The 24,555-nt window shown below is 39.8% G+C and overlaps 1 protein-coding gene across 2 annotated transcripts in view; it reads left to right on the top strand.

Moving 5' to 3' along the window:
* The first annotated feature begins 305 nt into the window (after positions 1-305).
* Positions 306-24,555, top strand: part of hace1 (HECT domain and ankyrin repeat containing E3 ubiquitin protein ligase 1) — a 30,197-nt gene continuing 5,947 nt past the window's right edge. The window contains exons 1-22 of one of the 2 annotated variants that reach the window (XM_019880067.1): positions 306-618; positions 2,942-2,996; positions 3,206-3,295; positions 4,358-4,462; positions 5,599-5,674; positions 6,545-6,676; positions 7,128-7,210; positions 7,352-7,448; positions 7,543-7,644; positions 7,783-7,889; positions 9,516-9,666; positions 10,658-10,720; positions 13,282-13,583; positions 15,803-15,871; positions 16,026-16,113; positions 18,204-18,315; positions 18,702-18,799; positions 18,946-19,033; positions 19,122-19,271; positions 19,761-19,957; positions 20,724-20,855; positions 22,565-22,663. In XM_019880067.1, coding sequence (XP_019735626.1) covers positions 528-618; positions 2,942-2,996; positions 3,206-3,295; positions 4,358-4,462; positions 5,599-5,674; positions 6,545-6,676; positions 7,128-7,210; positions 7,352-7,448; positions 7,543-7,644; positions 7,783-7,889; positions 9,516-9,666; positions 10,658-10,720; positions 13,282-13,583; positions 15,803-15,871; positions 16,026-16,113; positions 18,204-18,315; positions 18,702-18,799; positions 18,946-19,033; positions 19,122-19,271; positions 19,761-19,957; positions 20,724-20,855; positions 22,565-22,663 — 2,487 coding nt within the window. In that variant the 5' untranslated portion in view covers positions 306-527. The remainder of the gene's footprint in view (positions 619-2,941; positions 2,997-3,205; positions 3,296-4,357; positions 4,463-5,598; positions 5,675-6,544; positions 6,677-7,127; positions 7,211-7,351; positions 7,449-7,542; positions 7,645-7,782; positions 7,890-9,515; positions 9,667-10,657; positions 10,721-13,281; positions 13,584-15,802; positions 15,872-16,025; positions 16,114-18,203; positions 18,316-18,701; positions 18,800-18,945; positions 19,034-19,121; positions 19,272-19,760; positions 19,958-20,723; positions 20,856-22,564; positions 22,664-24,555) is intronic. The other variant, XM_019880068.1, reaches the window with a different exon arrangement.

The raw sequence follows: 24,555 nt of genomic DNA, 5'->3' as shown, positions 1-24,555 counted from the left end.
CACACACACACACACACACACACACTTCCACATCCCACCTCCACATATGCTAGTCTGTGTGTCATTTATTAATAGGGACCTGTTTGGTAAGATTTTGAAGTGCACGCTCCCACATGTACTTCACTTCAATTTGGAACATGAATAAATAGTTATTGGTTGTATGAATGATGATCATTATTTTTGATGAAGTTGGCAGCCATGAGAGGATGGAAGTTGGGAACCCTGTACGGACACAAACATTAAACCGAGAAACCATGAAAGACTACATTACCCAGGGAAGACTACGAATGTTAAACGTCATCATAACAGGAAGTATGGAACTGGGCAGTAAACGTTGGCGTGAAGGAAGGCAGCTCAGTAGGGAAATAATGAGTTTACTGTAAAGCAGTGTACTGTATCAGGAAAAAGACCAGTCCCCGCAGCGCCCATGGGCGACGCCCAGGTACAACTTATTCGAATTTGGAGCAGATAAATTTATCGGGCAACGCGGTGGTTCACCGCAATTTCTCTGAGCTGACTGCCCACCTATGATGGAACGGGCGATGGAGCAGCTAAACGTACAGCTCAATCGACTGACCCGCTCCCTCCGCCGTGCCAGGACTGTGGAACTTCCCGAAGGTAACACACTCATTGGCGCCTTTGGCAATGATCACCAGGCGGAAATAGCGACGTCACTCTACTGCTTTCTTCTGTATATGAATGCCGAGTGTATGTGCTCCGATCCAGTTGTACAGTATCATTAATTATGCTTTGGCAACAAATGACGAGACAAAATAAATGTGTCCCTCCAAAAGCAGATTTTTTTTTCTAGTACAGTTATTGCACCTATTGAAATGGCTCGTGTGAATATTTAATAGTATCGGAGTTTAAGCAGTGTGTGATTGACATTTGTTGACGTGTTTCCTCGAAAACTTGGACTCGTTTTCCCGGTTCTGATATATTTTGGAAAATTCCTGACTAGAGTTATTGATTTTTCCTTATCTCCTAGCTCTGTGAATGTTCTGAGCCCCTATTGCGATCTCCTCATGACCAAAATAATCCAGTCTGCAGTATTTGTCATAGTAGGCGTCATTTTGGACGTTGCTCAATTTCCCATATCTAAAATGTTCTTTTTTACCACAAACTGGTTGGGACACAATCACCTTTGCCACTGCCGGTTGTTGGACATTTGACTCATTTGCTTCAGGACACAAGGAGTCAACAATCATTTCGACACAATTAAAAAAAAAAATGAATCAATTTGTTTTGTCCCTCCCTCCACCTGATACAGAAAGTTGCTACGTAAGACCAACCTTAATGCATTCATCATATTGATCAAATATCCTTGACACCAGCGATCTCCAACCTTTTTTGCGCCATGGACCAGTTTCGTGTAGAGACATATTTTGATGGACTGGCATTGAGACAAAATAAAAATTCACAACAAACATAAATATGAGGTGTGATAGAAAAGGTTCACCACACATCATCAAAGAGATCTGGCGGCATTTGCTTCATTCTGTGTCGAAGAAGAGGGGAGTGTTGTGGCCAGACAACTTGTGACGGCTTCATCATGACAATACGCCGACTTGCAATGCCCTGAGCGTCCAACTGTTCCTGGCCTAGAAGAACAACAACAGCATCAGGAGCAACTGGCGGTTCATTATCTTGCCCCAGAACACTGACAAGGCTACAATAGGCCGTATGCATGCACTATAATGGATGCACTCCAAGAGAGTATTAGTTCGCATTATATGAACAACAAATGAAGGTTAATGTAACTGCATCAACAATACTGCTTTGGAGTATTGTTTGTCCTCCACAAATAAGCATTTACAGTGCACTGCTGGAGGAGCATAGATGTTAACAATATTGTACATTATGCATCATATATATGTACGTTCCTTGAAAAAAAAAAGAAGATATTTTGAATGGCATTTTTCTTGATAGTTGTGTTTTAATTTAGTCATTAATCAATGTAATTGGTTTTCTTTTTTATAAATGTAAAAAAAACAATTATTGATAGACTAATATATAATTTGCCTTTTTCATCGTTGTGTTGACCTCTTACTAAAAGGTTAACTACAGTATACTTAAAAATAAAATTACCGAAAGCTCTTATCCCACTGAGGAGCGAACGTCTGTGAGTGGTGATGAAAACAGTGTTCGTTCAAGGTCGTAAATGTTTGCTAGATGTTCTTCTGTACTTAATTGACAGAACAAGAAAAAACTAAATTTTGGCAAATGCCTGGCAAACAGCAGGAGGAAGTTTGAGACATTTGAGAACTTGAATGTTAAAGACAAACGCTGACATGAACGCGCATTAGCTACCTTAGCCAACGGTCTTGAGTGTGATACTAGCTTAAATTCAGCCTTTTTTCCATCGCGTCCTTACTTTGAAGAGTTAAAAAAAATACATTATTAACATTCAATAAATATCAACACCGACTGATATGAAATACTCATATTGGCGTATACTTTTCAACAATATCTTCCTGCCATACAGTGTCTTTACCTATTACTCAAAGCAGATTTGATGCATGCATAATACCCTTGCAATAAACGTGCACCGTGCTGATATTGTAAGGATGGAGTTTTCTTTTTCTTGGGAACTGTAGACTCTTTTTTTCTGTTTCATTTGGCCCGTCCCCCTTTTTAAATGAGCTTTTTTACTTATTTTTGCAAGTGTGTGGGCTTTTTTTTAAACCCCTATCTTGTGGCAGAAATGAGCGTTTTTGATATCGGCACATATGGATCCAAAATAAGTCATGTCACTCTCTGTGCGACACAACCCCAAATGACCTGGGGACCAATCGTCAGCACTCCCCTAGATTGGATTCATGCTGTCACACTGTGTCATCCATGGCAGAAAATAAACTTGGAAGAGCAATGTTTGCATCGTTCTGATTTTAAGTGACATATCTACAATTCTCTCCTCCTTTCTTCATTTTTGTGTCCACAGATAATGAAACTGCAGTGTACACACTAATGCCAATGGTAATGGCTGACCAACACAGGTATGCAATTCAGCAAATATAAAATCCATCGACAGCTTATTGTTGTGTTGACGCATTTAAAATAACCCATTTGTTACATAACAGGTTTACCCACTATAGCTCCATTGTACAGTATCTTGCCATCTTTGGTCTCTTTATTCTGCACGTTGAAGTCGAGAGTGTGTTGTTACCTCAGAAAACAAAATCTTTGTCCCCCCTCCTTCCGAAAGGTCAGTGTCAGAGTTGCTACTCAATTCTAAGTTTGATGTAAACTATGCCTTTGGACGTGTAAAGAGAAGCCTGCTTCACATTGCTGCCAAGTAAGACCTTCTTTTTTTCTGTCAAATTGCACTTTTCTCACTGCCCAGCACATACTATTCTCAATACGTCTTGGTACGAATGATTTACAACTGGTAGTTTGTGGATATGAAAGGGTTTTGAAAATTTCACGTCACAATTATCTGGACCAAAATTACCACGCTATTATCATAGTATTGATGCAAATTCAAACGTCAACAACAGTACAGGCGTACACTTGAATCATAGCATTGTGTTTTATTCTGAATTTTTTAAAAAATTAGATCCTCAGTCTGTAGTTTTCTCATCTTCACAGTTTGAATCGGGGCCCCCTCATTTTTGTTTTCTCCGGTTCCCGTTTTTTGGTTTTTTTGCTGTTGTAGTTACAGTACACTGGGTGGGCGAAGCCAAAACGCTTTTACTCCTGTCAGAGATACTAAATAGGCCGGTAGTAATAATTAAAAATTGAGACTGTAATACTAGTCTTTTGGAGTTTTGTCTTGGTTTATTGGAGCTAGGAAGCCATGTCTTTCCTCGTGTCAAAACTTCAAAATAATTAATGTTCATCCATTGTGAGCCTTTTTACTTTTCTTTTCTTGCTTTTTACTGTCCTAGTTCCAAATTCTGTATTCACTATGGTTTGATTTTCGTGGTCCTGTTTTTAAGTGTAGACCACTCCAAATTGATGTAGAGCTGAACCCAAACAGTACTGTTCAATGGAAAACCTGCAAAAAGTGCCTGTATTATTTTTTTTTTTAATAAATGTAAGACTAGGGAAAATGTTTCATGAGAGCTACACTATAGCCTCAATGTACTGTTCAAATAGAATGCTATTCTGTAAATTTACAGTACTGGTACATGATTACAAAAAAGCAAAATTTTTATGACATTTCCTGACAGAAGGAAGTTTGAGGTTGAAACGAAAACGGAATGTAAAAGTGTGAGAAAAGGAACTGCAAGCTGGATTGAAGATTTTTTTTTTTTTATTAGCATTTGCTATTTTTAATTAGTTTAGTGCTTTTTGAATCTTCATGTTTGTTTGATCTTCTGCTGACATTATTATTATTTTTTTTGTCTCGACATAGCTGTGGATCAGTGGAGTGTCTTGTTCTACTACTGAAGCGAGGTGCCAACCCAAACTACCAGGATATCTCAGGCTGTACCCCACTGCATCTCGCTGCCAGGAATGGGTAAGAGTCTGTCATTTGGTGTTTGAATGAAAGTCCTGTGAATTCACTTATAGATGTCCCAGGATGAACAATAGCTATAATTAAGAGCCAGATTATTCATACCTCGGTCAAGATTTTATTTTTTTTAATTAACGGCACTTCTATTGGTTAAATAGGTAGTTCTAGGTCCATAATTTTTCATACTCCATACTAATATTCCGAATTTAAGGAGGATGCTCTACATCACTGCTATCAAATTAAGGACCCCGGGGGCCAGATTTGGCCCGCCACGTCATTTTATGTGGCCCGTGAAAACAAACGTCATCCATGCTTGATGCTTGCTCAAATCTTACAAAATCTAAAATTCTCACATGTAATAGATAACTTGTCAGCATTTTCTTGTTACCAAACCCCTCATTATAGTCACTTAAACAATAGTTGAATAAACCATTATTTTTGACTTCCTTATATGGTTTGATGGCCCTCCAAGAGAAACAATGGCGACAACGTGGCCCATGACAAAAATGAGTTTTACACCCCTGCTGTACAATCTAAGAATTGACATGAACTGTGTCCTTTATCATTGTTAAAATAAAAAAAATAAAAAACCTTATAGTATACAGTCCAACAGTTAAATCTCAAAACAGAAAAAGACAACAGTTGGAGTACTGTAAATTTTGGACGGTAAAATGAAAAGCAGTGATTTGTTAGAGTGGAATCTGCCTGAGAACAAAAAAAAAAGATGATAGTTTTTGATAAAAATATATTAATCAAGGATCAAAATATCAAACTGTATGTACAACTGCTTTCCAGCATCAATAAGAAAATGACAACTCATAACTGGGTTTGAATTCTTAGTTACATTCTTACATTCCTTCATTCTTAAAGTTTGAAGACAGAAAGAATTCAAATAAATCTGTGTCTTGATCCTGAAGAATTAAATCCCATTTTTCAAAATCCATTTTATCTTGGTTTATACAAACTCATTTCCTGGTCCGACCTATCTTCGTATTGTTTTTAAAAGAAAAAAAATGGTGTGGGCAAGGGAGGCAAATCAGTGCTTGATTGAAGGGTGTATAAATATACTAAGTAGAATAAATTGCTCTGTTAAAAGCAGAGTACATTTTGGTAATCTGAACGCCAACTGTTTCTTTCAGCCAGAAGAAATGTATGGGCAAACTACTGGAGTATAATGCTGACGTCAACATCTGCAACAATGAGGGACTGACTGCTGTGAGTGACCAAAAGTCATCTGGTTTATATCAAAATCCGAGTAATCATTGCTGTTATTTAATGACCGTATTTTCTGCATTATAAGGGTCTTTTGATTGTAAGGCGCACCTTCAATGAATGGCCTATTTCAAAACTTTTTCAATTATAGTGCACAGTGCATTATACGGTGCATAGAATAGAAGCTACAATAATGGCTGCAGTTGCGCTATGCATCCACTAGATAGAGCTACGCTAAAGGCAAAACAGTACAATACAATACAGCTTTATTCACAGATAGCCTTCACAACCGCTGCAGCTGTAATAAAGCCATAAAACTAGTCACAAACACAGACATGAAACATAAATACAAATGGCATTACAAAACAATAAATAAAAGACAAAAGTTATGAAGACAATTGATTAAACAAAAGGGCACACGAACCTCGTGGGCTCACATCCACAAGGGGCTAAATATCCTTAGAAGTCTTGCTTGTCTCCTTCTTCCTTCGTTACGTCAGTAATTAACTATGGTTTTGGTATTATCTTCTTCAAAGTAGTTGCCTGTTTGAGTATGTTCGCGAATGCACATGTCAATTAGTGTTGGGCAGAACCCTGATTAGGTTACAATTGTTTCCTGCTAATAATCACCACTAGGTGGCATAAGAACATTAACTGGGAAACAACTCAATGGGGACTATAGAGAGATTGTACCGAACACCATATATAAGGCGCATTGGATTATAGCGCGCATCGGCTTTTGGGAAAATTGAATGCTTTTAGGTGCTCCTTATTGTGTAGAAAATGCGGTCACTGAAGTTGTTTTATTTTATCTACTCACTAGTCGTCAGATCTCTCTCACTGTCTGTCTGTTTGTGTGCCTTTCTGATTTAGATTCATTGGTTGGCAGTGAATGGGCGGACTGAGCTGCTGTACGATCTTGTCCAGCATGTGTCCAACGTCGATGTTGAAGATGCCATGGGGCAAACTGCATTGCATGTAGCATGTCAGAATGGGCACAAAACTGTAAGCCATTTTCAAGTTTGAAATGTTTCTGATAGCATTATTTTATATGCCTTAGTTTTCATAGGGTGCATATTATGGAAATTCTAATTGTTTCAATACAATTTTTTTGAGTGCCTACCCATCCATTAAGTGTGAAATGACACAACTGAGTACATCTTTAGTGAGATTCCTATTTCTGAATATGTGTTTATGAGCAAACCATTATGAATTTGGCCCCGTCATGACGGTGATTAGTGATGTGCCGTTGCATAAACCGTATACACAGATCTGCACCCAAATTGGCAATTGTAATTCAGCAGCCTGCGAATCAGGGTGAGTGACTTTAAAAAAAATAATCAAATTTTGATCCTCCCCATATATATATTTTCTTCCCAGCTCACATGGCAATATTTCAGTTCTACCCTTCTCCCAAATTCCCCAAGTATGACCAATGTGTGTCATGTCCTGTCAGACGGTGTTATGCCTCCTGGACAGTGGAGCTAACATCAACCGACCAAACGTCTCAGGGGCCACACCGCTTTACTTTGCCTGCAGGTTTGCCAACAGTCAATTCATGTTCATGTTATGTATATGCACTGATAGAAATATTATCTTCAATTAAAATCCTCCTGTGAAAAAAAGAAGCATTTCAGTTTTGGTGAGTACACTAACCTTTATACTCAAACAACTCTGCAGTCATGGCCAAAGAGACACAGCACAGATCCTGCTTTCTCGTGGAGCCAAATACCTTGCTGACAAGAATGGAATCACTCCTCTCGATTTGTGCGTGCAGGTTAGCATTGCAACTTACCCAGTTCCCAATTTCCCTGGCTCTGTTCAGTTTCTGCGACTGTTTGTACATTTTTTTTTTTTTTTTTTTTTGGAAGGGCGGATACGGGGAGACCTGTGAAATCCTCATTCAGCACCACAGCAGACTCTTCCAGATCCTCATTCAGATGACACAGAATGATGACATAAAAGAGAATATGGTTTGATAAATTTGGGACTGGGGAATTCTTTCATTCATCATTCTTCCCGAGTACATGTTAAAAGATATGTGTGTGTGTGTGTGTGTGTGTGTGTGTGTGTGTGTGTGTGTGTGTGTGTGTGTGTGTGTGTGTGTGTAGCTCAGGCAGGTTTTGGAGCATGTGTCTCAGCAGAGTGACAGTAATTATCAGAGAATCTTGACTAGTCTGGCTGAAGTTGCCACCACTAATGGACATAAGCTGCTCAGGTAGGATTTTAAAGTCATCTAAGTCAATAGCTTTGCTACTTTTGAACAAAATTAAATACCTGTATATTCTGATTATTTTACAAATGCAGACAGTAAAATGCCTCTTCAACTAATGTCCTTTACTAGATGTCTCAGTTGATTCCAGAGCATCCACTTAAACAAATGACACCACCAAATAGCTCTTTTTTTTTTTTTTTACCCAAAGCATAAAAAAACAGACACAAAAAAAACAACATAAAATTAACAAATACCTTTATAGCCACATTTTCACTTGGTGGTACAGTTTTCCATGAGTCAAGTGTACCCTAATTGATACGCACACTCTGGTTTGCGTTTTCCGCTTCATGTGGGTCCGTACCACGCTAATATGTCCGTGAGTTCTGGAAATCGTGTGACGTCATCGCAGCAATACAGCATGTGATTTGCCAGTCATTTCTCCTTTTTTACCGCACTAATGTGGTTGATGGCGATTGCGGGAATAGTTCCTTGTAGTGTAAACCACGTGAAGTTCACTGCTTTTCATACCATCATTCAATTCATAATACATACAACAAACTTGGACTGTCATGATGACAATTTTTTTCTGATTATATATTCACAGACAGTAGCACGATAAATGTTAGTACCGTTATTTTTTTTAAGGCACTAATGTAGTGATTATTTTAGAACAAAGGTAATTGAAGTACGTCCTTTTGAAGTGCATTTCAGTGCATTTGTGACTAAAATGAGAGGAGACAAGATCATTGTTTCAGTACAGTCTTCATACTTTATGATGTTTTTGTTTACTGGCTAACCGTGAGTTTTTGTGATGAAAAATACATACCTTGGCTCAGCAATTGTTGTTTTCCAACTGATCTCATTAACATTCACCTAAATCAAAGCCCCAATTAATGAATCTTATATAATGCACATAAACTAACGTGTTTAACGCTCTCTTGACCTGCAAGCATTGGAGAGATACAGACAAGTTACGCTGGCCCCGCTGTCAATTCTGACACTCGAATCAGATAGGTACTGCCGGTCGCCATTCTCTTTTATTTCCTGGTGAGCGTAATGAATGTTTGCAGAACCAGTGGTACAAAAGCAAGCAATAAGCAAATGCGCATGTTCACACCGGCTAGCATTAATGCTCCATGGCTGTTATTGGTGCGACTATTATACACTGCCGCGGTTCATTAATAAATGAGAAAAAGAGTTGCGTGTGCCTATGAAAAGATGGGACACACATGCAAACCAAACTTTTTGTATAACCCACAGAATCAGCTTCGTCCTTATACGGCACCGTAGCAATTAAAAATATGGAATTGAGGTAGTGTAATTGGAGCCCTCGCATTTGCAGAAACAACATGTAGGGTTACAATTATTTGTAGAATAATAAGATACCTGCATAGAAAGGGTTAATGCAATACAGATTCCAATCCCATAGTAATCTAGAGAGCAGCATACCTGGTTTCATGCCTGCACAAGCATCTGCACTCATACAGGCACCCTTTCAGATAAACACCTTTTCCAAGTAAATAATTGGCACTCTTTACAAATGAGTAAATGAATGCTTTTGACCACTCATTGAGGCATTACGTAAACAGCAAATTATCATGCTATCATCCTACCTCCTTCCTCCCACAGCCTATCCAGCAGCTATGATGCTCAGATGAAAAGTCTGTTGAGGATTGTTCGCATTTTCTGCCATGTATTCCGCCTGGGGCCTTCGTCACCCAATAATGGCAATGATATGGGCTACAACGGCAACAAGACTCCCCGTAGTCAGGTCTTTAAGGTTGGTTGGTGCCTTGTACTGGTGGTGCAGTGTACTGTAATCTGTAAAGTGTTCCATGTCCTAAATTTATGCCCGCTATCACAGACATGCTGCTTCAAGGCCACTGTGTGTGTGTGTGTGTGTGTGTGTGTGTGTGTGTGTGTGTGTGTGTGTGTGTGTGTGTGTGTGTGTGTGTGTGCGCGTGCGCGCACGTGCGCGCGTGCATGTGTGCCTGTGCGCATCAGTATACTTGTGACCGAGAGATGGCAGTAAAGCACTTTCATTTGGCAAACCCTCATTGCCAAGTAGCAAAGCATGTTCATACTGAGGACGGCGAAAGATGACTTATTGCGTACCTCCAAGAACACTTGAAAAATCGAATTTTGATGTAAGAGGACCAAATGATTGTGTTTGGGAATCTATAACAACCTGCAGATAAAATGTTGCCATTTTTAATCGAAGAGTATATTGTTCCTTATTTATATTACAAGTTTGACAATAACTGTACATACTGTGATTATGAATGATCCACAGTTTCTTGTTAAAAAAAAAGTTGATCAGAACTCAGCAGAGTACATATCATAGGCTGGAGGCATGTTACTGATGTTAACTGGTTGCTTAATAAGTTGTTCACAAAACACATACATATATATATATATAAACCACCAACTAGCATCCCATTTGAAAACCACACCACAATTTTGTGCGCCCCTGCATATATATGTATATATACATATACACACACACATATATATATATATATATATATATCCATTTTAGAATTATACTGGCTTCACAAATACTGTAGTTAGGGTAATATTATCCGCATTCAGATACTCAACGCTTGATTAAACTGTATGCCAGAGGCCATTGTCAGACGGAAGCAAACATTTGAGCATCCAATATATTTATTATTACATTACTAATAATAACAAATTTTTCATGTTTTATACATTATGCATCAATATCCTCCAATAACTGTCATCTGGTTGCATTTTACTGCTGGTTGCAGATGCGTATGAGACCAGGGGAGGCTGTACCAAAAGACACTTGGACAGCTTCTGCTATATTAGATGTGAGCCATGGACATTTCCATTTCCTTCATTTTTATTTAATCGTTTTATGAATGGACCCTAATCAGAAGTTTTCATTTCATACAATCAATGAACTGGGCTTTTTGATTTAACCTCTTTTCTCTTGCATTGATTATTTTCAAATACAACCATTTGAAAATAAGATTTGGATTAGGCAATAAGGTCCATATTTTATCTTTTTACAGTACTAGCTCAAGTATAATCATTCAGCATTATTCTGAATTGAAATAAAACTGCAAGCCATCAGTCAAGAATCAAAAAACCAATATGAAACAAATCTCAAATTCCACTAAATGTTGTCCTATCGCCTAACCCAAAGCTTTGTCTTCCTTGATTTGTATGATTGCTTGATTCTATTCACAACTCTATCTGATTAAGAATTAAAATAGCGTTCAAAGATCCTCCGAAAAAATTACTTGTGAAGGTTTTGTGGCGTTGCAAAGCTGTCAACTTCACAGCACCTTACCGCACATGTGAAGAAACATATCAGGAAGTATCCATGTACATTTTATAATCCAGTGGTGTCCAAAGTCTTTGTACCTCAGAGGTAACATAGAGCATAATTTGAGGTCAAGTAGGCCAAACAGTTCAAATCAAAGCTTAATAACTGTAAATCACAATCTGTATCCCCTTTGTTTTAATGCTATCCACATACAATTGCAAAGCAACTCCCGGTACATTATGAAAAACGTTATATTTAATGAAGTATCCATTTAACGAAATATGAGAGTCAACCTCCGTTTTTTTGAATGTGCAATTTGCTTCAGTTCAACATCTACATCCATCAGTCTTTGGATTAACTGATCACAGTGATCTTGTACAGTGTAACGGCACAATAATGGCCAGATTGAACCCACGATACTCATTGACGGCAATTCGAGGAGTCGCGTGCATTGGATTTTATTGACTGCTCAATACAGTTGTGATCAGAGTTTTGGATTCACCAGATGAAACATTAATGTTCTGGAAATGTTCAGCGTTTAGTGTCTCATGTGTTTCGGCATTTCTGCACAGAATGATTGCACAAAATGCATTGTAGCCAGTAACACAACAGTCATTCATCATGTATTCATTTATTGTTCTCAAATCAAGGTTTGTAGGTGAATGGCAGGTGCATATTGAGTGGACAACAAATAGAGTTCAAACTAAATGATAATCAGTCAAGTGTCAGTTTTCAGTCCTCATTTGGGTCAAAATTTGTTACGGTAAAAATAAAAACATATTCGATGCCGCATGGACGTTATGTTGGTGACCTAATGTCAGAACTTTGGTTTGGCTGTCTCTGGTGCCAGCACTGATATCTTCTCCATGTGAAGATACTAACAGACACCATTAGGCACGTGTGTGCAAACCTTGCATAATATTTATAGACACAAACACACTCACACAAATTGACAGTTAAAAAAAAAATGTAGTTAAAAAATATATAAATATTTTTTGGGAGGTGTACTCTCATTGTACACCGTTACACTCAAATGACATAATTACTAGTTTTCATCAGGATCGGAAATAGAATGAATGAAATTTACAATTTTATTTTTTTTTTTAATGAAAGGTCAAAGGAGCAATCCAAATGTAATTATTTTAAGCATTATTTACATGTATATGAATGCTAATGTGTAGTTCAGACATGGGTTATTTTTGTTGTTGTTTTTTTTTTTTTTTATTATTATAGTATATGAGCTGAGTTAAATCTAGCATGATGTTAATAGTCCCAAAATGTTGCACAATACATAAACAGCCAATTGGCACTGAGTATGGTTGCCACAGTCTTGTTTCCTTTTTGGCACTCCAAGATGCTTGCACATGCTGGTGTCAAAAATCACATCCATGTTCCATGTCAGCGGTATGTCTTCTAGTTGACATTTTGAGCCTCTCTCTCCTCAGTTGTAATCATGCGCTGTTTCATTGGGAATTATACACTCCCGTTATATTAGTACTATTCATTGCAGCCTAATTGACGCAACATGTTTCAAGCATTGCTAAAACGCATTGGTGTTTTGTCTCGCTTTAAGTATCCCTGATATAAGAATTTATAGATACATGTTAACATGCATTGAAAACAAACAAAAATAAATAAGACGTCTAGTAGAGTAACAGTGTGTTGTTATTCAGTCGTACTGCCCTGGATTAAATGAAACCAAAAGAGCAACATTGACTTTGTGTTCATTTTGAGTATGATTACAAATGTTCACAACATTAGGAATAAATGTGATTTTTTTTTGTCTTTTCCCCTGTTTATTTGCAAAAATCTTGATTTTAAAATGTGTGGGGTGGTGCTGCATGACAGGTAATCTTCAGGACCTTGTTAGTATTGAAAATGTTTTAGCACTGGTCTTTAATGGAGAAAGAGCTTCCTTTGAAATGCTCTCAATTCAGATATTATGAAAAATGAACTCAAGGTTAGAATTCAGCTGTGATACCTGAAGATACCCTGAAGGCAAAATCAGTTCCTCTTTTATAATATTGTCATGAAACATTCCCTGTGCTTTTTTTTTTTGGTTGATCCCATTCACCTCTCACATTTTGTTTGTGTTTACAGCCATTGGAGCTGCTTTGGCACTCCCTGGATGAGTGGCTCGTACTGATCTCCACCGAACTAGAAAGAAACAGGAATCCCTCATCCAGCTCTTCCAACAGTGAGATAGCCTCCCTGCTTCTAAAGCAGCGGGAAGTTGATCACTCTAGCACCACACCAAAGCTCCCCACCTCCCTGGACCCTCAGATTGTCATGGAAACAGAAGTGTATGCTGATGGGGAAGACGTTATCTCCATGACCGCCAATCGGCTCAGCGCTGTGATCCAGGCCTTCTACATGTGCTGCTCTTGCCAGATGCCACAAGGGTTTGTCTCCTGCAATGACTACCAATCGACAGAGAAGGCATGGCTTTTACTGTAGGGGACTTGTAGTGGTACAGAATTACGCAAGGTAAAGGTGAAAGCCCCAGTCTGACATAGGGGACACACTTTGGTCCACAGCATAACAACAAACACCTGCAATACTCATCAACCACTATAAATTAAACACTGTTTCCAAAACGTTTTCAACAGATACGGAACTTGATGTACTGAGTGAACCCAAGATTGCCTCTGCCAAACCAGCAGTATTGCCATGCTCTTCATTTTGCGGATTACGTAATGGGGTGTATGCAAATTGATTCGTTAAACTTATGTGATGTGATAATCAAACCGGAATTTTTGCCTTCAAATACGACATCTGAAAGGCACAGGCTCCTACCGGCATGTAACAGCGGTGCCAGCGTACCACAGGCAAAATAAGAGGCAGTGTGGAGAACCCTTCCGCTCGTGTAAATCTATTTTTTTTTTTTTTTAATACTGCAAGCTAAAATTACATATATTTATTGAGCTATGACTTATCAAACGGCTGACTTGTAGCCAGTCACAAAAAGACGCCCTGCTATATCACCTGAAGAAACTCTTCCCAACTGAATTTCCTTGCATCCGGGCCATCTGATTTCAGTGCACCGTGACGAAGTGCTGGCCACTCCCACAGCAGTTTTTCGGATGTGGAGTCCCAAGTTTTAAGTGCAATGGTAACTCCGAGTTCGGCAGACACATCCAATGCACAAGTACTCATGGCGAGTTAAATCAAACAAAGCGTGGGGATTTTATGTGGAGGCATGGTTTCTTCAAAATGATCAACGTGACTTAGTTTGTCTTTCACTAACACAATTCCAACACTTCAAACTTCAATTTGCCTTTTCAGGGCTCTCCCAAATGTTCACTGGTGAAAACAATTATCACGCAAAAAATTTAAATACAGCAGTGGACACCACTTTTTCACCTCTTGCCAACAGTGCGCGATGTTTAGGCGAGCAGAGGTTTTGCTCGCTCTGACAGCTCAACATTGCTCAAAAGTGACCTTAAGTCATTTTCCGTATGGGACAAGACCGGAACCAAAGAAAGCCTACTGAACGTCTCACGAGCAAGCACTTTTGAAACAAAAGCAAGGACATAGAATCCTGAACAGAACCCGAACAAAAGATTGTAGGGCATCCATCTGCCACAAAAGGTTGAGATGAGAGTGACAAAGGAGAGAGAGAGAGAGAGAGATGGAGAGGAAACACAGACGGTTTGGCAAGTGCGAAAATAAATGATCAATAGTTGTCAGTGATGATATGTTAATACAACAATGCAAATTGTGCATGCACAGAGAATACAGATAAAAGAACTGTGACTGACAAACACAACTCATGGGGCGGTTTTGAAGCGTATTAAGACCACAATGCAGGCGTTTATTTTGTTGTAAATGATCCTGTTCAGCAACAATGAATCTCTGAACTGGAGTCTTAACTAATTTATGCAGAATGATTTCATCCCATTTCAAAATGCTAATGAAGAGTAGCTTTTCCGTTATTTTTATTGGAAGGAGCTAACCTCCAACAGTGACTGAATATTCACTGCTTTGCCACAGGGGATGGTGAACTCGTGATGTAAAGACTGGACAGTTTTCACGATATAAGGAGTTAGTGGAGTGTTGTTGTGGTCTTTAAAATTAAATGTGAAGCAGTAGGCCTCTTAGGGGATTGTAACAATCATATGATGGACAGTTTGAAGATTGTATTTGGTAAACTACCATTGATACTCTATTGGTATTATGAGAGGGCACAACTGCATCTTTGAATCCTCTCAGTACTTGGAATATTTTTTTCCCCTCCCCTTGCCCTCTGTTTGAGTTGTCTTATCTATGTCCTTGTTTACCTCCACACATTATGACATTAAACTCTCCCCCAGTCTGTAATTACGCTCCATTAGATCATTACGTATACTTAATTAACAGCCGATGGAATTCCAGTATTGACATGCCTGCCGGAATAAGATGCTTGTCTTCCTGTCTTTGATGTGTTTTTCACCCTGCTCTTGATTAGGAGTCTGGTCTAGTTTTGTCTGCAATGGCAATGCATCATATTCAGTGTAGACATTTGGCTGTTTCAGATGAGTAATATATCTCTAATTGGAAAGCAGAGGCTGCCACAGAATTGTTGCTGCTGTCCATTTCGCTCCCCTTTTTCACTCATCATTTGTTCTCTTTCCTCACCCAGAATGACATCCCCCCACTTTATTGAGTTTGTCTGCAAGCATGATGAGGTGCTGAAATGTTTTGTAAACAGGTGAGTCAATGTAGACCAAGTCATACATCAGACTCTTTATCGTTGATTTAAGGACCAAAAAAAGAATGTCAATCGTTTTACTTAAGCTATTGTCCTTTTGCCCATTGTTCACATCTTATTTCTGTCTTTGCTCATGTCTGCTTCCACTTCATAGAAATCCAAAGATAATCTTTAACCACTTCCACTTCCTGCTGGAATGTCCAGAACTGATGTCACGGTTCATGCATATCATTAAGGGCCAGGTAAGAAAGACACAATTAACAGACATCTTTACTTATTCAATTTAATATAGGTTGAACATGATTTGCAAATCATTGGATTTTATTTTTATTTATGTTTTAACACAACATCTCAACTTTATTGGAACTGGGGTTTGTACAATCAGCCTGTGTATCATTTCAGTATTCATACTTTTCAAAAAAAAATTGCTGGTAAGCAATTCGATTTTTCAAATGTAAAACAGGTACCGTATTTTCCACACTATAAGGTGCATTCAATTTTCTCAAAAGCCGACAGTACGCCTTATAATCCGATGCGCTTCATATCTGGATCAATATTGTGATTTCTTGGACAGAGTATTTTAAATGTTCTGTAAAGTGCTTTGTTACAGCTGCAGCGGTTGTCGAATCGCTGTATATTATGATGATACTAATGCAGCGTGTTCTCCCGGAGACAGATTCCTTGTGTGTTCTACATACTTGGCCAATAAAGATGATTCTGATTCTGATGATTCTGATATAAATAAAGTTGTATTGTATTGTATTCCCTTACCGTAGCTCCATCTAGTGGATACATAACGCAACAGCAGCCACTACTATAGCTTCTATTCTATGCACCTTATAATGCAGTGCGGCCTATATATGAAAACAGTTTTAAAATAGGCCATTCATTGAAGGTGCACCTTATACTCCGAAGTGCCTTATAGTGCGGAAAATACGGTACATTGGCTTAACAAAGCATCCATCCATTCATCCATTTTCTGATCCGCTTTATCCGCACAAGGGTCGTGGGGCGTGCTGGAGCCTATCCCAGCTGTCTTCGGGCAATAGGCGGGGTACACCCTAAACCGGTTGCCAGGCAATTGCAGGGCGCACAGCGACAAACAACCATCCGCGCTCACACTCACACCTAGGGACAATTGTTTTGGAGTGTTCAAGTAGCCTGTCATGCATGATTTTGGAATGTGGGAGGAAACCGGAGTACCCGGAGAAAACCCACGCAGGCACGGGGAGAACATGCAAACTCCACACAGGAAGGCCGGAGCTGGTATCGAACCCGGTACCTCTGCACTAAAAGTCAAAGTTATGTAATAAGTCTCTCTTTGCACCAGAGATCTTGCCTTGGAGACACTTTGTACACTTGGGTCTCGCTGTCACTTCTGGTTCCCGAAACGGGTATCAGGTGCCAGTTGCCATGGTTCTCTTTCAAGTTCTGGCGGGCGAGGCGTATATTGGTGTACCCACGTAGTGCAAAATCAAGGACCGTAGGCAATAGCTGTTAGCTGAACGCATCGACTCGTATTAAGTCTTTGGAGACCACTGATTTAAAGTGTTTAGTAGAGAAATATTGTATTCAAGGACGAAGGAAATAAGAACACTCTTTGAATTTAAATATAGTAGTTTCTATTTGACATTTATTCCAAGATTTTATTCAAGTAAATGTCTGATCGGAGCTTCGTAAGAAAATACTGCAGTAGAAGTAGAAAAATGTGATTTATCGTTACCGATTATGGAAGCCATTGCAATTAATCTGTTTGAAAAATGTAATCGCTTGACGGAATTACATTTATAACATATATCTAAGAACTGTGTTGCTGTTTTAAACGAGTATTTGAAATTGATATCCATGTTAATAACACTATGCTCAAGTTCTATATATGTGGCTGTTTAAATTACAAAAAAATGTTGTTTACTTGCTTGTCAGTATTCATATTTGAGCTGCAGTGTTCAGTCCTTGTTAGGTATGGATTATGAGTCACCTGGGAACAGGCCTATGTTTTAATTACTGACTTGAACCTGATAATTTGATTTCACCCGATTCCTCTTTCGGTACGCCTCACAGCCCAAGAGGAAATGCCACTCTCGCTGCAATGCTTTCCCTTCGCTCTACCTCTCCCACTTAGAGAACAAAGGCACACATTATGCAAATAATGCTCAGCTTCAACACTGCATTACGGAGGAGTATTTCCCCAATGAAGTCCTTTTAGGCTTTTGGTTGAAACTAAAGGTTTAGAGTCTTAGATCCTGAAAACAATTCGAAGTGGAAATACATTTAACAGGTGAAGTTGCTCTGTGATTTGTTGTTTTTGTTTTTTTTTTTGTCTTTACTGCAGCCATTCAAGGATCGCTGTGAGTGGTTCTACGAGCATCTTCTGGCCGGACAGCCAGACTCGGACATGGTTCATCGTCCGGTCAATGAGAGTGATATCCTTCTCATCCATCGAGGTACACAGGCCAGAAATCTTTTTGGAAGAAACATCCCAACAAAAGGAAAATGTGTTGCTTTTGGACTTATCTGTTCCGGCCACAACATTGAGAAAACATTCACAAATTTAATTCAAGAGTTTTAAAAATTCTGCCATTATAAAGATAAAGCTCACTTTTGGTTGATTCTTTGATTCTTGTGGTTTGAATTTGGTGTAGAACTGCTCTGCATCACACTGATGTGTTTCTCTAATCATTTTTACCCTCGAAGAGAGGCAAATTACTAGAAATGTTATGAAAGTAGAATTTTTGTTTATGTTCTTGTTAGGCTTCAGTAATTGCCTGACGTGTGTATTTCCCCTATTTTTCCATTTCTTGTCAAATCCTTTTTGGAATCCTGCAAGCAGACTCAATATTTCGGAGCAGCTGTGAGATGGTTTCCAAGTCTACCAACGAGAAACTGAAACAAGGGATTGCTGTCCGATTTCATGGCGAGGAGGGGATGGTGGGTTTTTAGATGGTGGCATTCATATTTTTTTGGTTTTTGTTTGAGCAAGAAAAAAAATGATTGACGTTCTAAATCGATTAATCAACACTGATGCCGCATGGCGAGAGATCTGTCTTGTCTATTTTGTCTTGTCTATTTTACAGGGTCAGGGTGTTGTTCGGGAATGGTTTGACATCCTGTCCAATGAGATCATCAATCCAGACTACGCTCTCTTCACTCAGTCAGCTGATGGTACACCCTGTTCCGAATGACAATGCACACAATGAGACAGTTTTTGGGCTGAATGACGGAGTATATTTTTGTGCTTGTTTTGTTACAGGTACCACTTTCCAGCCCAACAGTAACTCATCAGTAAACCCAGACCACCTGAACTACTTCCGGTTTGCTGGCCAGATCTTGGGTTTGGCTCTGTATCACAGGCAGCTGGTTAATATCTATTTCACCCGTTCCTTCTACAAACACATCCTGGGTAAAACAATTTCTACAGTATGAACATAAAAATATCTGTAGTCCATCAGACTTTTAGGATTGCAGGATTTCTCCGCATTGGTTTGCTCATTTCAAATCAACCACAAAGTTTAATCTGTTGTGAAGTGTGTTTGTGTGTATGTGTCGGGGTTGGGGGTGGAGGGGGGGATCTTAATCCCTGTACGGTTCAAATCGCCTCGTGTGAGTACAACCTTAGGCTATCTCCAGATGAAACCAGATGCTATCATTAGACTTCACCTCCCTGTTGATGTCCCGCACTCCTGAGGCAGTTGATATTGTCAGGGAATGCCTGTGACTACAAGCTACTGGACAGAACCGAATTCCCTCCAGTCCATCTCATACCAATAAAACGATAACAAAATTCTCCACCATTTTTGCAGGGGTTGAAGTCTTACAAATGTCTAGCTTTGCTTAAATGACTGCTTATGTGACTTATATTTTGGGGCATGTGTGCATTTGGCTGTTTCAGGAATCCCAGTGAACTACCAGGATGTATCTTCCATTGATCCCGAGTATGCAAAGAACCTGCAGTGGATCTTGGACAATGACATCAGTGATCTGGGTCTGGAGCTCACCTTTTCTGTGGAAACAGACGTGTTCGGTGCCATGGAGGAAGTTCCACTCAAACCAGGAGGCATAAGCATTGTTGTGACTCAGGACAATAAGGTACAGTGATTAACCACATACACAAACAATAGTTAACCAGTCTGCACACCAAAAGCAACATTTTCTTCATAAGACAAGGAATTTGTATTTTGGCAGTTACCGATATTGTATATTCGTTTTCACCAGGCTGGACTCTATGGGCAAGTGGCAGGACAGTTGTTAATATAACCGCGATTTTTGTTTATTTGTTTTTAGCCCACCACCAAATAAATTACATAAAAATGCTAAATGAGAGAAACCGTTGATTTTTTTTTTTTTTTTTTTAAAGCTTTGAGGAGGAAAAGGGAATTCAGCCATTCATAATTTATGCAGTTGGGTATAACTCTAATTATATGATGTATGTGAGGTATTGTGTTTGTTTTCAGTGTTTGAGTTTTCATAAAGGATTTGAGATAAAGAATTCAAGATTTGTCCAACTTAGTCTTCTATCAAATAATCACATGCAAATGTTTTGAAGGAGGTCTTTTGTCAATGTTGGTGTTCTTTGTTATAGTTCATGAACACTTGAATACATCATTTTTATAATAAAATCGGGCTATAAGAATGAAACTTGGAGGTGATGATCAAAGACTGTGTGAAGTTCCAATGGGAGTTGGGTACATGGGCAGTACCTTTTTCTTTCTCTTGATGGCACTGTACTATAAAGTATGAGCTGTGGAAAGTACAGGGTAACAATGAGCCTTGTGTCTTTCACCTGTCTATGTACATTTCCCAAAGACTTTAATCTTTGTATGTGCGTGTCTATCTGTATGTGCGTGCATGCCAGGCTGAGTATGTCCAGCTGGTGACTGAGCTGAGAATGACACGGGCCATCCAGCCTCAGATAAACGCCTTCTTGCAAGGATTCCACACTTTCATCCCGCCCTCGCTAATTCAGCTTTTTGATGAATACGAATTGGTAAGTGGTTGTCCTTGCCTCTTTTTTCTATTCTGCTCATCTGTTACAGTTGACATTCTGCTTGTTCGAACCCCTTTGCTTTGCCGGCTTGTTCCACCTGCCTCTGATGTAGGGACTGATTAGCCATGCCTAGCTTGGGGGTGGAAACAGGAGACTGAGGTCACCTTGAAGCCCCTCCTCCTTATTTAGCTCTATCAGATGTTTGTGTGTCGGCAGATTTAGTGTTCCCACTCGCAGATGGATCAATTGTATTATTCCACCCTGCGTTTGTTAGACACACCTCGGTCACGCTGTCATTTCTCCTCTTCAAAGTATTGACTGTAAAACCTGTTTTATATTTCCACAGCACAAAATTATTCATGGCTACCCTGAATGCTACTGACATAAGTCAGTTTGAAACAAGGTCTTATTCTGCATTTGATGAATTCCGATTGCAAACGACAAAATGCAATGTGTTGATATATATCCATTCCCGAATATTTTTGTCGTAGGGTCACGACCATGAACACACGCAGATACTGCAGTTTATTTGTTGTAGCTTCTTCATTTCACGACACCTACCAATCTACAAGCTGTTTAAAATAATATATCTGTTAAATCTTGGTCAAATTTGAATATTTTGTGGACAATTACTAGCCGTTTGGGTCACGTATGCCAGATGGTGCGAGAGGGATTATTGGTCAGGCGAGAGCATAATATCATGTGATGGATTTTTATTTGCTAAATGGTAAATGGGTTGTCACTTGTCGAGCGCTTTTCTACCTCGGGTACTCAAAGAGCTTCACACTGTTACCTCATTCACCTACTGACGACAAAGCATCAGGAGCAACTGGGAGTTCAGTATCTTGCTCAATGACACTTTGACATGGTCGCAATGGCCAGGGATCAAACCACCAACCTCTGGGTTGGGAAACGACCACTCTACCACTGAGCCCTGCCACCCCCGATTTGCCAAACACTGCAGTTGGCTGCCAACCATTTCAGGGTGTAGCCACACGCTGCTCAAAGCCAGCTGGGATAGGCTGCAGCACGCCTGCGACTTTCATGAGGATTGGCGGTTTAGATGTGGATGGATGGATGGATGGACTACCTGATGCCTGCAGTCAGCTGCTTCCTGGCTGGTCTGAGAGCAGTTTCTTCATTTGACCAAAATGCGGTAACCCCGGCTTTCAGAAGAGATTATACCTCTGCGTTCATTCAGGGTTTCTGATTGGACTGATGTCAGTCTTGGTGTTTGTAACACTCCATATTTACTGAAAGAAAAAGTTGAGAACATGTGAAGTATATTCATCCACCTCTCCTTCTCTCAGAGCAGATTCTCGGAATATGTTCCGCTCTGTGCATATGAAGCTGTCCTGCAGCATGAGCATAGCATCACATGGACACACAGCGACGGGCCTCTGCTTTGGCCTGCGGTTCTTGTGTGCTTTCTCATATTAATAATCTTAATATTGTTTTGTGTTGCTGCTGTTTGCGGCACAAAGCCTGAACGGCATAGCTGCGCCTTATTGTTGCTTGTGTGAACAGCACAGCCGGATCAGATGTACAGCTTATTTTTGATGATTCACAAACCTCTGATAGTGAATGCTGAATTGCTCCATAAATACATAGATGGCTGTGACATATTACTGGCGATGATACGTTCCGTACGAGCAACTAATCACCGTGTAAAATAAATTTCCCTCACCGCATGTTGTGCTTGTGTGCAGGAGCTCCTCCTGTCAGGGATGCCAGAGATTGATGTGCAGGACTGGTGCAGGAACACTGAGTACACCAGCGGCTACGACCCTCAGGAGCCAGTCATCCAGGTGAGCTCTTTATTTACTACTGCGTCTTGGACTGATTTGATTTGATGAAACAATCCTTTACTTCATCATGACACCTACTTTTCTAGCCATACGCCCGCTGCCCGCCCACTTTCAAGCAAAATATACAGTTTATGCAGTTACACATACTTAGACGTATTTTCCACACTAAAAGGCGCACTGGGTTATGAGGCGCACCTTCAATGAATGGCCTATTTTTGATTTTTTTTTTCATACATTGGGCGCACCCCATTATAAGACGCAATCTACAATGCATCCACTACACTCAAGGAAATGCCAACAGAATGATCAGATGTCAGGAAAACGTATTTAATAGAGCAGCGACACAGTTCACTGAACCAAAAGCACGTTATAACATTGACTTGTTAACGTTGAACTTTCTTGCCGCTGCTCTATTTCCGTGTTGAACTGCGTAACCCGATCGTCTTAAGTCTGAACTCTGCGTTGTAAGCATGTCTCTAGCAAGGTCTCGAAATATTACTCTAATGACCATACACAAGGCGCATCGGAATTTCCGGCACGCTGTGAGCTTTGAAGAAAATGGAAGTGTTTTAGGTGCGCCTTTTAGTGCGGAAAGTATGGTATTTTGTGTTTTAAGATAAGATAAGATAAGATAAGAAAACCTTTATTAGTCTCGCAATGGAGAAATTCCCAATTCACAGCAGCAAAGTTATGAAAGGAAGAAGTAGAACAACAAAATATAGGAGCTGCTGGAAAGGCAGCCACTCTCGCGGCGCCATTTTGAAGTCAAAATAACAAAAATAACACAACACAACACATAGGACACAAGACAGTCGTGCAGATGAAACAGTGCGATTGGGATTTTGCAAGCGGCACGCAAAGCTCGCCACCTGCACTCATTTATTCTGAATGGAGAGCTCAGTCTCATTCATTTGGCCACCTCTCCGTGACAGTGGCTCGTCGTCCTCACTCTCTTGCGCCCGAAGCCCTCCAGCGGTCGCCTAAAGCCGTCTTCCGCGAGGCTGAAGGTACGACTGTTAAGCCAGGGGCGGCAAGGCTCCTGGCTGTGGCTGGAGAAGCGATTGGGACCTGGCCAGCAGTTCATGCAATCATAAAAAAATTTACCCAAGCTTCATTCATTTGTACATATGGCATTGTCAGTATGATTCACCGTTGTTGAAAAACACTATTATGTATATTACTGTATTTTTATGACTTTGGCGGGCGGCTCTGTCTTGCTCGTCTAAAATCAGGAAATTGGCATGTGGAAGCAGAGTTCCTTGCTGCATCACTGTCGGCCAATCAGATAACAGTGATGACACGGCCGCAGAGAGCCGACGCCTTAGAACAATCTTCAAGATGGTTCTGAAAACTGGCTCCTTTGCAACCGCTTGGCCCCGAAAAAGTCGAATGGATAAAGAGAACATCCGGGGCCAAACGAGGCCTTGTTGATGTGGAGCGGGGCTAATGTGAAAGCTCCGAATGCAAACTCCAACATACATGTCTTTTTTCTTTGTTCATTCACGTGCGTTGTCCTGAAAAAATCAACAACAACATGGTGCCCAAAGGACAAGATGAGTAGCCCACAGGTCTGTTCGAAAAATAGCTCACCAGTGATGGGACTTACTATGTCTTACTAAATTGAATTAAAACAGAAGAACAATGTTAACATTTATTTATTTAAACTTAACATGTTACATGTTTCTTAATGTACCAATTTTTTTGTATTTGTTGAAAAAAGGACATTTTAGGCACTGTCATTTTAATACAGTGATAAGGTGATATTTTTCGTCACGGTTATGATATCGTCAGAAGTCAATATTGGCCCATGCCTAGTCGGTATATGTTGGATCCTGTGTGTGTGTGTGTGTGTGTGTGTGTGTGTGTGTGTGTGTGTGTGTGTGTGTGTGTGT

Source organism: Hippocampus comes, unplaced genomic scaffold (genome assembly GCF_001891065.2).
Source record: "Hippocampus comes isolate QL1 unplaced genomic scaffold, H_comes_QL1_v1.1 scaffold135, whole genome shotgun sequence".
NCBI classification, from domain to species: Eukaryota; Metazoa; Chordata; class Actinopteri; order Syngnathiformes; family Syngnathidae; genus Hippocampus; species Hippocampus comes.
This window is presented reverse-complemented; position numbering and strand designations above follow the sequence as displayed.